The sequence below is a fragment of the Amaranthus tricolor genome, chromosome 5 (assembly GCF_026212465.1).
Source record: "Amaranthus tricolor cultivar Red isolate AtriRed21 chromosome 5, ASM2621246v1, whole genome shotgun sequence".
NCBI classification, from domain to species: domain Eukaryota; kingdom Viridiplantae; phylum Streptophyta; class Magnoliopsida; order Caryophyllales; family Amaranthaceae; genus Amaranthus; species Amaranthus tricolor.
Genome location: NC_080051.1, coordinates 24,077,161 through 24,089,496, shown reverse-complemented (window position 1 = coordinate 24,089,496; position 12,336 = coordinate 24,077,161). Strand labels below are relative to the sequence as shown.

Here is a 12,336-nt window from a genome sequence, read left to right as displayed (position 1 = left end):
TAATAAAAAGACTGTAAAATTTTATATGACATTTTCATAGTGCTTTGTCATATGAAATAATTTTTACCAAAGTTAAAATTAACTTTATTCCTTTAAAAATAAGTAGTATATAACAATTACATAAGATTTACAATTAAAGTTTCTTATAATATAGTTGTTTTTCTATTTGCTAATTAATAAAGTTATTTCATTTAAATCTTAATTACTAAAATATTTTATTAAGAAACAAAAGATACATGATAATAAAAATTATTTTCAGAATAACAGAAAATCATTATGATAATGTTGTTAGAAGATTATTTAAATTTTCCTTAAAGCGAATGAGAGCTTTAATTATTGTATAGATGCATTAACAACTAATTCTTTTCATTAAAAGCATTATAATTTTTCATGTAATTACATTTCTATTTAAAATATATATTTATATAATAACAACTTCATGTACACAAGGTTTTATACTAATATTTTATATTATCACATGATTATTGATGCCGAAATTCTTCAATATCTTTCTTTCTTCAAATCTTGATAATGATTTCTCTATGATACAAATACAAACTTAACCTCTTTATTTCTCAACTCTTGTTCGAATGTTCCCCTGAAATTCAACCACTCCAAAACTAGAAAGAAAAGCAGGAAGATATGTCGGAGAAGCAGTCTCAGTTTCAGCCTCAGGCTCAGCCTATGAAACTCGTCGTTTTAGCAGACCTTAATGTGGATCCTCCTGAATTTGACGACGAAGATACCAGTCCCGTCCTTTCTTCTGCACCGATTCCTTCTAGGTTTTTCTTTCTCTCTTCTCTTTTTTGCTGTGATTTTTTTAATTAATGATAATATTTCTTGGATTTACTTTGATTTTCATTTTTGGCTGTCTAATTTGTTCTTTTTGTGTTAAAACGGGGAGTAATTTACTACTATTAATCTTATTTTTGATGATTTATTAGTGCTATTGATTGAACGGAAAATTTAGTAGCTACACAATTTCCGAAACTTGAATTTTTGTGTTTGAATTGAGCCTGAATGATGTTTTTATATAGAATTTTTGTTGTTTATCTGGATGAATCTTTGAGTATGGGGTGCATAAGAAAATTAATGCACTGAACTTATTTTGTAGCCTGAATGATGTTTTGTTTGTTTGTTGTATGAGAATTCTTTGGCTTTGAATTGGGTCTGTTCTTGAAAATAATTTTGGTTGGATTTTTGTTGACTTTTGAGTTGGAATATTTCTTGGCTTGAACTTGGATGCTCCTGCATCATAGAATTGCTTGATATCATATTAATGGTTGAATGCTGATAGAATGCACAATTTGTTGATACCTGTTAATTGAATCATGTGAATTTTGGACTATTTTTGGCTAATTTTACAAATAAGTAAAGAACTTGTGAATTGCCCAATACTGCCTAAGCAAGTCAAGTCTATCCTTCAAGTCAAGAAATCAATTCAGCTTGTTTGATATTTATTATCTTACTTTTGTTGTAATCATTTAGTAGGTTCTATGAATTACTATGAATGTTATATTTTAGGGTTGATTTAATTTCTATGCAGGTTAATGACCAATGAAATTAATCTGGAAAAACCGCCCTCGTTAGTCAAAGAAACCAGTGATGTTGTGGAAGGTGAAGGTAAAAAGCTAAACAAAGTGGGGAAATGCCGTTCAAGATCCGGAAAAGTGGACGACCAACTTGATAATGGAGTGGATGCTGAAGGTGACCAACATTCTCAAGGGGCTCCATCTCGGGAAGAAAAAGTTAGCAGCCTGAAAACTGTGAGTTGATACCTAATGCTTTTCTCATTTTTGTTTATAAGGGCACCATTTTTTCCAGCAGCGTAGGTTGGCATTTCCATTGTCGCCGGTGGCTCTGTTTTCTTGTAAAACCATAATTTCATAGTAATAATGAATAGTGAAATCACTTTTTGTATTGATGTGAATGATGCTGAATGGTTTCACATGTCTTGTTTTGAGGTATTGGTTTCTGTCTTAAGTCTTAATAGGATAGAAATTTTCTAGGCTGATATCAATCCCTAGCTTCCATTTAGAAGTAGTATTCATTAAATAACTTTTTACTTGAGGCAAGGTACTTTCTAGGATCAGTTACGTAATTTTTTTGGTTATAGCCTCATGTATCCGTAGAAGAGTCTAAATTAAATATCTGATAATCCATATGCTTCCAGAATGTTGTACTCAAGTGCTTTCTTTAACTTATGTTTGTAAGGGTGATGGCTTTTTACCTTTTATATTTAAGGGGGGAGGGGGTGGAACAGCAAGGTTAAGATGATAGCTGCCCAGAGACTTCCCTCTAGAGAACTAGTTGTGTTGGTTACATGTAAATTACGTATATGCCTTTTCCATTAGAAAGATCTGTGATAAGACTGTATCGGCTATGTTAATTTTATTACCATAAGACCGTAATGTAAATACTTTTGAGCGCCAAGACAATTACAAAACCATCCGTATCGACCATCAAAGCTTTTTCATGATCATGACCACACTCACATGAAATAGTGCAAAAATACAGTTTCAGTCACGGTTGCAAAACGGATTTTGCAATGAATATGGCCTATATTTCAGTCATAGTGAACATAAAAAACTTTATGATAAGCTCATGGTAATGGGGCCTTGTTTTTGCATTATGCAGTTGCATTTGAGATTCTGCATTATGGGCTTTGGGGACAACTCTCTGAAATTTTGTAAGCTTTTCTAGGTCAGGTGGATCGGTTCCTATGCTGTAGTAAATGAAAAAAATCAAATGCCAAGTTGTTCGTTATGAATTGACATGGTGACATTGTAATTTGCTGATAAAAAATTGAAGCTGATGATAGTATTGATGGAGTTTACTGAAAATACAAAAGATCAAAATTAAGTATGAAGCATTTGTGAAACTTGAATTTTTTTTTCCTTAGAAAGCTGAAAAGCCAATTATCAATACTTATAGTCCGATGTGCTTCTCTATCTCTCCGTTCTTCTATTTATAAAGGCATAAAGTGTACATTCATATCCTCCATTATGCTCTATGGGTTGTTCTCTATGCCAAATCTCTAACAAAATTAAAACTAAATCCTCTTTTATTCTTATATAGTTGGCTCCTATTTTATTCTCCATGTTTCATGTGTATGGAAACCTATATGGCTGTATCAAGTACCATGGAAATTTGCAATTAGAACAAGGAGGAATTGTTGAAGTTATATTGATTTTAGCTGGTGTTCAGGAACTAAGCACTTTATTTAGTTTGCTTATGTACTTGACATGCAATATTCTGTAAGCTAATGTTATTTTTTCCCATTACTGTTGCCAGTTGCCACTTGTTTTAATTTTAACTACGCTTAGTTTGGTTTCTTAAAATCAATCTTGATTGTTGAAAACATCATCACTTATCAACAACTATGATGCCAAAACCTTAAAGTGTCATCCATTCTATACTTTGTTGAATTTGTCAAATCTTTATCCCTAGAATATGACCAAGATCCAAATCCTGGACTTTTACGATTGCTCTAAGTTTCAAACAGTAGATTAAATATAGACAATTTGGAATTAGAAACTGAATTCACATTCCCAAATACTCCTTCCATTTCCATTAATATTTACACTTTCTGATTCAGTCCATTTTCAATTGTTGTTTATGCTTTCACATTATTCCTTTTTTAGTAAATTATTTCTTCCATTCTCTCTCTACCTTTGATGTCTCTTTCTTTCTCTCTTACCTTGCTACTAAAGTGTCAACATCATTTGGAAATAAGAGTAGGCAACAAATTCATTTTGGTAGGGTCTCCCAAAACACTTGCCTATAAAATGAAACCAACTGTTATTTTGTCTGCAGGGATTGATAAATGTAGCAAGGAAAGCTCCAAAAAATGCACATGCCCACTTTTTACTTGGTCTAATGTACCAGAGACTGGGTCAGCCGCAGAAGGTGCTTTGAGAAGTCCTGGAAAGTATTTTAGTGCTATGTGCACTGTTGTTTTTGTCTAATATGTTGGCATTTTCAGGCTGTACCTGCTTATGAGAAGGCTGAAGAGATTTTACTCCGTTCGGATGAGGAGATTGATAGGCCAGAACTGCTATTGTTGGTCCAAATGCATCACGCACAGGTTTTTACTTGAGTTTTTTTCATTTAAAAAACTTGAACTAATTAAATGATAATTGAACAAGAAGCTCTCTTGAAGTTTCCAGACACATGTGGACATGTTTATTATTAGTTCTTAAGGCTTTAGTTATCACTCTATTGAAGTTGCTGCCTGGCCTATTGTTCAGTGTCTCCTCCTAGAAAGTTTGGGAGAATCCACTTCTGACAAGGAGCTTGAAACTGAAGAGTTGGAAGAGCTCATTTCAAAGCTCAAAGAATCAGTGCTGTCAGATATTAGACAAGTATCTTTCTGGAACACTCTAGGTGTCATTCTTCTTAAAAGTGGTCGTTTGGAGGTACTTCTACTTTATTGTAGGAAACCTATGTTTCAGGAATTCCACACATTCTGCATGTGATCTGATTTGCCGTTTTTATATGTTTCTAGAGTGCTGTTTCAGTTTTGTCATGTTTGTCAGCCTTGTCACCTCACAACTTGGATTGCCATGCAAATCTTGGTCTTGCTCATCTGCAAAGGTAAGGGAATGCCACTAACACACTCATGTGCTTATCAGTTCTTTTCACTCATTAATGAGATCCATTATGTGTGAAATTGAGTTCTGCTTTTTTGTGTTATTGAAAATGATTCCTTAACTTAGTAGTATAAAGCATTAAATTGAATAGATTGAAAGTGTAGGACCAATGAAAGATGCTACATATATTGAGGTTTTTATTTTGTGCTGACTTGGAACTTTCCAAGATGAGTTTCTGGTTTAAGTTCGTGTGATTATCTTGGTGCTGTTTTGCTTACTTGTATTTTTGTGTATTTAGGTTTCAAATCATCTTGCAGTTATGATGTATTAGGCTTTTCTTTGAATGTTCATGTTCCTAGTTTATCAGCTTTGAGCCTATAACTCACCTAATAGATGTATTGTTTAATGTGCTTCAGTGGAAATTTGGAGGCTGCCTTGAATTGCTTCCAGGAAATAATTCTAAAAGATCAGAATCATCCAAGTGCTCTTGTTAATTATGCTGCCATTTTGCTATGCATGCACGGTTCAACTGTTGCAGGTTCCATTTTATTGATCTTGAACATTATCTTTCTGCATTTGTTGATCTGTTTTTAGGCGTTGGCCTGTTTAACTTCAAAAGCATTTTTGATAAGGAACTCAGTTCAGAGAGTTCTAATTAGTTTTAAGGAGCTATGTTATTCAGATTTTTCATTAACCTTAAGCACCTGTGCTGAATCCCTAGATGCTCTGCCATGAGTATGACACTCTTCACACTTCATTTTGGTTCAAAATCAGAAAATGTTTCATAAAATATCCAAGTGATACACTTGGACACATACTCTATCTCGAGTAAATTAGTTTTGATAAAGAAATATTTTCAAACTTTAAATGAACAGAAAAATCACTTTATGTGAGTGAATCTATTGAAGAGAACATGGCTTATTTAGATAGTATACGGATGGCTTTGATGCTATTGTGCTACTGTGTTACTTATGCATTCAAAAAATAATAACCATTTATGACCAATAATCAGGTGCTGGAGCTAGTGTCGGTGAAGCTGGTGCAGAGTCAGATTCTGCTGCATCAATCAATGTGGCAAAGGAATGTCTGTTATCTGCAGTTAAAGCTGATCCTAAAGCAGCTCATACGTGGGCAAATCTTGCCAATGCATATGATGTTAGTGGTGACTATAGAAGCTCTAGTAAATGCTTGGATAAGGTAAAATCCTATTTTTTAGGCCTCAGCTTCCGATTGTAGCTATAATGATAATCCTCTCTGATATATATTCTATATTTAAGTAGTTATTCAAGCGAGCTGCAATATGTTATGCTTCTGGTTCAATTGCTACTCTCTTTTTTCAGGTAGCAAAACTAGAGCCCAACTGTATGTCTACACGGTATTCTATTGCTATTCACCGTATCAAAGACGCAGAGAGGTCTCAAAATCCCACTGAACAGCTATCCTGGGCTGGAAATGAAATGGCTTCAATAATCAGAGAAGGAGATCCTTTGTTGGTTGATTCTCCAATCACCTGGGCTGGACTTGCCATGGTTCACCAGGCTCAGCATGAAATTGCAGCATCATTTGAAAGTGAACAGAAGGAGTTGATGGAGGTGGAAGAGCATGCTAATAGTACCTTAAAGCAGGTAGGTTCAAATCCATGTTTCTTTAAAAAAAGCGCTTCTTTTTACGATACTATTCATATTGGAATTGGTAAAAGTCAAGCCATACACTAATTGGGATCCAACCTGTCTCCACCCAATGAGAACCAGCCTAAGGTTTTTGGATCTGCTTTTAGGTGTCTTCATATGCAACAAATAATATTCTTATCGCTGAATCAAAAGTTGTACTAAGCTATGTTCTCCGCAACATACTTTTGTTGAATTGAACTTATCTATGCTGAAATTATTTTTCACAACTTTTGTAGCTGAAATAAACAAAATGTGTACTTATATTCCTGCTGCCTCACATGCTTGGCTTTGCCCACAAACAATAGTCAGAAAGATTCCAATTCGTAAAAAGTTAAACTCAAGGGAAATAACTAAATGACAAAGATGGAGGATATATTATTTTAGAACTCGAGCTTTATGATAGGAGGAGCTTTATTTCAACTTTTCATGATCACTCAATTGTACCTATTATCAAATCAAATTTGAGCAACTACCAAGTAATTGCTTTTGTATCACAGGCAATTGGAGAGGACCCGGATGATGTTGTACACTGGCACCAGTTGGGACTCCATAGTCTTCGCACTCAGCAGTTTAAAATATCACAGAAGTACCTCAAGGTTGCAGTATCTCGGTTAAAGGAATGCAGCTATGCTTGGTCAAATCTTGGCATATCTCTACAGTTAACAGAAGAAACATCTCAAGCAGAGAAAGCTTTTAAGCAAGCCTTATCTTTGGCACCATCTCAGCAAGCACATGCGATATATTCCAATCTGGGGAATTTCTACAGGCAGGTAAAGAAATACGATGTTGCCAAAGCAATGTTTACAAAAGCACTTAAGCTTCAGCCAGGATATGCTCCTGCATACAACAATCTAGGTCTTGTGTTTGTCGCTCAGGGTTTATTGGAAGAAGCAAGGTTTTGTTTTGATAAAGCTTTACAGGCTGACCCTCTCTTAGATGCTGCAAAATCTAACATGCTTAAAGTCTTGGCTTTGTCCAAGATATGCACAAGTTCTCCTTCAACCTTGTAGCGGATATAATTTGGAGAGGACATGATGATTCTGGAGATAGTCTGTAGCATTGGAGATAGATTCTGTGAAAATAGCAAGATGGTTTGGCATGCATCCTCTTGAACGTTATTGCATGACATAATCGCTATTTGATAAGATAGTTTGCGGAGATTAATCCATTTGTCATCATTTCGTTGATGCCAAAAAAGGATAAGATTGATGCTTTGGCTGAAAATTACTAAAAAATTACTAAACTCTTGTGCGATCATTAGCCTGATTTCTTGGCTGAGATTCTCAATTAGCTTTGGAATACAGGTTAGCATTTTTGGGTATAAAGACGTCCGCAATAACAGAAAAATAATGGGTTTTGTTCACTAATCAATACATGAGCTTATTGTCCACTCCAGTTGATAGCTGTAAGATTGTCAGCATTTGATCTGCATGGAAAAGGGTTGATGTAGCTAAAAAGCTTCTTCTCCTTTACCTCATTGTGATGATATTGAAGAGGTCTCTACCTTTAATTCCTGCTAAGTGAAGTTTTAAGCTTTTGGCTCACTAGCTTTAGGATGGTTGCTACTTTCTACTTGCTAGACAATCAGTTCATAGACATAGGCAACTGCTTAGTACTTAAGGTTGTTCCTCTACCTGCTACTGAGGAATTCTCCCTCTTCAGCAATTTTTATCATGTCAGGAAAACCAGGATGCTGCTCAGATCATCTAGTATCGCACAAGGAAAGGCATTTTGTCAAAACAAAATCTTTTCATCCCTTCATGTATGGAAACTGAAAGAAACTTAACCAAAATATTATCACAAGTCCACCATATCGCCCTTCTGGCTCACTGATCAGGTGATCTCTGTTGCAGTATATATTTCACGTGTCAAATGGTGTCGACTTTTCCCTTTTGGTTTGATAGTCATTGATCCTGATGTAATTATTGGCTTTATATTTGTTTCTTTCGGTATTTCGATGTGGCTGAACTAAAAACTTGTTAAAGATTGGGTTTTGTTCTATATCAAAAAAAAAAGATAGGATTTTGTTAAATTGGCAACTGAAAATTTATATATACAATTTTGTGCTCCTTTTCCCCCTGTATTCAGCTTATTTTTTGTTCAGCAGAAAAATTTATTCAGTATGACTGATTATGACAGTGACTAGATACTGGGAATTCTGTTTTGTGGCTGTAAAATGCAGTTGCATACAATTTATCACTGACCATACAATAAAAGAAGCTGCTAGAGACTAAAGACTAGAAAGAATACTCTAGAACCTTTTCTGGAATATTCAATCCTCTGTTCATTATTTAAAATAAATGAAGCCTTCTCTTCTTTCACAGAACTCCAATCATTCCTCTTTCTTATGCCCGCCATGGCTGCAGTAACTTCCTCCATTACAATATACTCCCCGAACTATAAATGTGTCGTCAAGGCTTCTAAACTCCCTTCATCTTTGAAACCCACATCTCGAACCTCAAAATTATCTACCGAACCTGAAAAAACTATCCCATTGGCCAAGAATTTGGCAATAGCGAGCACGATCCTTTCACCCTTAGCCTCTTCTCCCCTAGCGTTGGCTGCAAAGCAAATAGCCGAGTCACCCCAAGAAGATAACCGAGGCCTCGTCCTCCTGGTGCCTGTTGCAGCTGCTGTAGGGTGGGTGCTCTTCAACATTCTCGGTCCTGCATTGAACCAGCTAAACAGAATGAGGAGCGAGAAAATGACGATAGTAGGACTTGGACTTGGTGGGTTGATTACTGCCACTTCTGCTTGGTTAGTGCCAGCTGCTTCTGCTGCAAGCGAAGTTATAGAAAATGAGGGTGTTTCCGAGGGTGGTAACCAAGGCCTGCTTCCATTAGTTGTGGCTGGAGCTGTGGCTTTAGAGGTTTTGTTGTTGAATAGCATGCAGCCAAAGTCTGAGGAGAAGGGTGCCAATCACTGATTTGGTTGATTTGTAAGGATTAGTTCTTGTTTTTGATGTTGTAAACAACATAAAGATTTTCTGTAACTGGTAGATGTGCATGTAAATGTGAAATAATATATGGTGTTTATTAAATTGAACTAATAGCACATGAATCATGATGTTGCAATAGTTTCCTCTCAGTATTGCTGCAAGTAAAGGTTGTTAAATGCCATATATATGGATCCTTTAGGGCTTTAATGTTTAATCCCATTGATAAATAATTATTAGATATATACAACAATTTCAATTAATTAACACTCTAAATTCACGATTGTTGAAGATGAGATTTGGCACTTTTAGCATACTTTAAGTTGAATTTACAAATGTTTAACTACAATAGTATTGTTTTGCCCTATTGAGATGACAATATTTGTAAATTAATGTGAAAATATTTTGAGAGGAAATATTACTTTGTCAATCCATCGGAAGGAGTAAAAGAATAAATACAATGCTTAATAATTTTTGAAAAAGAGGAAAGAATGTGGGAATGAGATGAAAGATAGTTAAAATATGAATAAGAATTAAAGAAGAGGATATTTTATGACCAAAGATAAAAATAAAGTAAATTTAATAGGACAGACTAAAAAGAAAAGTGCATCAAATTTTACCGGACAAAAGGAGTACAATTTTTTTCATAGAAAAATAAATTGCTTATGCTACTCTCATGATGATTGATGGAACAATCTCATACAAAACACACTGATTATTTTTTTAAAAAAAAAACTACTTTACGCGAATAAGATTATGAGTTTGACCTCATCTAAGATCTAACTATCATTTCTCTTTGCTTTTCAAGTGATTTAAAATTAGAGTGCGTCTTTGTATGAGACTATTTCACCATGAGACGACAGCATAATTAAAAATTTTAAAAAAAAAAATTAAGTAAATGAAAAATTGTTTTTTTTTTTTAGTTTTTTTCAAAACTAAATATTGAATGAGCTCATATTTAGTTGTCTCACAATGATGACTGATCTTAATAAAGAATTTGTCTTAAAATCATACATATTAATAAAAATTCAGAAAAATAACAAGTGTTATATATAGAGCCTTGACAAATGGAATTATTTCAATGGATGATAAATTGCTTACATGACAGTATTCAACTAATTTAAAATCTAATTTTTTTTTAAGATTGAAGCTAAATTAGGTAAAATATTTATCTAATTTATAAAGCAATTTTATACACCTAACTTGAATTTGATATATTTAATTAAATGATAAAAATAACTATTCGATAAATAATTTTTTAAAAAATTAGTACATAATTTTTGCGTTAAAAGTTATATATTCGATAAATTTAATCACAATAATATATATTTCCTTTATTCTTCAAAATTATATTTTTATATATTTTATACAGCTATAAATCCACAAGTTAAGAAATAAATAAATAAACCAGTTCCATTTTCTTGCGTGACAATCACAAAAGAGTACTTCACACCAAAAATGGAAAAAACTCATAAATCCCATTATTCCCACCTTTCCCTGCCGTTATGAATACATGCCATTATTCCCATCCATATCATGATTTCATGACCCCACCGACCTCCCTCCATACAGTGTACTTTTATCTTTTGGTGTTAGAATCGGGTCTTCTATATTTTGATTCTTATCACACCTTTTTTTTTTTTTCATAATAGATTCAATAATTTGATATTATTCGATTTTATATTAGAATTTAATTTTAAAATTACGTGAAAATTAATATAAATACTCGAGATCGACCCAATTCAAATCTCTTCCCTCAACTCATCCATAATTAAAAAAGAAAATCAAATTTCTATTTAAAAAATATTAAAAAATTAATAAATCTTTACATCCATCTTCTTCCTTCATGCATCTAAACAATCCAAACAAAACACCATGACAATGACAAAAAATATCCCAAAACTACCCTTCATCCTTCTCTCTCTTCTAACCCTCCTTTCTCTTTCATACCTTTTCCCATTTTCCCTCTCCTCCACCCGAAAATCCGATCTCATAATCCGACCCGGATACACCTCTTACGAAACCTACCTCAACCGTCAACTCAAAAAAACCCAAAACCCTAAACTCCGACAAATATGGATCACCCGAGATTGGGATCGCAAGATCCGGGTTTTCTCTCACTTCTTTCTTTCTCTTCAAAAAGCTCACCTTCTGTTAAACACCTCGAAAGCGCTCTGTGTTGGAGCCCGAGTTGGTCAAGAAGTGGCCGCGTTGAAGCGAGTTGGTGTGAATGACTCAGTAGGAATCGACTTGGTACCTTATCCACCGTTGGTTATTCATGGAGATTTCCATTCTCAGCCGTTCGATGATGAGAGTTTTGACTTTGAGTTTTCTAATGTATTCGATCACGCGCTTTTTCCGGAGAAGTTCGTCGGAGAGATCGAACGGACGTTAAAGCCTGGTGGAGTATGTGTATTACACGTGTCGATATCTAAACAAACGGATAAGTATTCTGCTAATGATTTGTTTAGTGTTAAGCCGGTGATTAAATTGTTTAAGAAATCAAAGGTTGTTCATGTGAAAAATATTGATGGGTTTGGCCTTGATACTGAAATTGCTTTTAGGAAAAATATTAATTAATTCTTGATTTTTGTTTTCTTGTATTTTTTTTTTAAAGAATTAGGCCAAAGGAATTATTGTTGATTTTTTATAAATATAAATCTAAATATTTTTATTTTTGAGGGGTTAATGGTATTGTAATTTGGTGTGAATTGTGTTGGATGAAATTGTTATTGATTATTGACTAAATGATTCACGCATTTAACTTTTGGAACAAAAACTTTCATGATATTTTTATAATGTTTATTCTGGTCCTAGATGTTTAGTTTCACTTGTTTGTTTAGAAAGTTAAAAAATAATAAATAATTATTAAACATAAGTTTTAATTTATAAAAATTATTTTTATCTGTAAAATAATTATACTTTGTAAAAATTAGTAATAATAAGCAGATATGAGTAAAAAAATCAGTTTTGCTTAGTAAAATGGTAATTGTAATCAATAATTAAAATTTAGTGTAATACAATTAAAAACAATTGCAATCAGCAAATATCAATTTGAATCGATGAAAACTAATTTAATTAACATAGTAAAAAAATTATTTGGTTTAAATACAAAGATAATTAACATAGCAAAATTATT

The 12,336-nt window shown here is 33.5% G+C and overlaps 3 protein-coding genes across 4 annotated transcripts; all 3 read left to right on the top strand.

The window, feature by feature from the left end:
• The first annotated feature begins 484 nt into the window (after positions 1 to 484).
• Positions 485 to 8,331, top strand: LOC130812815 (probable UDP-N-acetylglucosamine--peptide N-acetylglucosaminyltransferase SPINDLY). Of its 2 annotated transcripts, XM_057678425.1 has the most exons (10): positions 485 to 782; positions 1,547 to 1,766; positions 3,817 to 3,909; positions 3,986 to 4,087; positions 4,251 to 4,418; positions 4,508 to 4,596; positions 5,009 to 5,130; positions 5,605 to 5,789; positions 5,933 to 6,217; positions 6,760 to 8,331. In XM_057678425.1, exons 1-10 carry the CDS (start codon positions 643 to 645, stop codon positions 7,270 to 7,272), a joined length of 1,917 nt encoding a protein of 638 aa, XP_057534408.1. In that variant the 5' UTR covers positions 485 to 642; the 3' UTR covers positions 7,273 to 8,331. The 2 variants fall into 2 exon arrangements, with proteins under 2 accessions (XP_057534408.1, XP_057534409.1); XM_057678426.1 differs by lacking the exon at positions 3,817 to 3,909.
• Positions 8,332 to 8,618: 287 nt separating this feature from the next.
• LOC130813596 (photosystem II core complex proteins psbY, chloroplastic-like) lies at positions 8,619 to 9,188 on the top strand. The gene has a single exon (XM_057679433.1). It carries the CDS (start codon positions 8,619 to 8,621, stop codon positions 9,186 to 9,188), a length of 570 nt encoding a protein of 189 aa, XP_057535416.1.
• A 1,663-nt stretch (positions 9,189 to 10,851) lies between these two features.
• On the top strand, positions 10,852 to 12,003 carry LOC130812888 (uncharacterized). Its single transcript, XM_057678524.1, has one exon. The coding sequence runs from the start codon at positions 11,073 to 11,075 to the stop codon at positions 11,775 to 11,777; it is 705 nt and encodes a 234-aa protein (XP_057534507.1). The 5' UTR covers positions 10,852 to 11,072; the 3' UTR covers positions 11,778 to 12,003.
• The last annotated feature ends 333 nt before the right edge of the window (positions 12,004 to 12,336 follow it).

Bases quoted from the DNA above. Each gene is read 5' to 3' on its own strand.
- LOC130812888 (XM_057678524.1), top strand. From the start codon at position 11,073: ATGACAATGACAAAAAATATCCCAAAACTACCCTTCATCCTTCTCTCT.
- LOC130812815 (XM_057678425.1), top strand. From the start codon at position 643: ATGTCGGAGAAGCAGTCTCAGTTTCAGCCTCAGGCTCAGCCTATGAAA. The intron at 4,088-4,250 runs GTTTTTACTTGA...CCTATTGTTCAG, and splicing joins TCCAAATGCATCACGCACAG to TGTCTCCTCCTAGAAAGTTT. The intron at 5,790-5,932 runs GTAAAATCCTAT...CTCTTTTTTCAG, and splicing joins CTAGTAAATGCTTGGATAAG to GTAGCAAAACTAGAGCCCAA.
- LOC130813596 (XM_057679433.1), top strand. From the start codon at position 8,619: ATGGCTGCAGTAACTTCCTCCATTACAATATACTCCCCGAACTATAAA.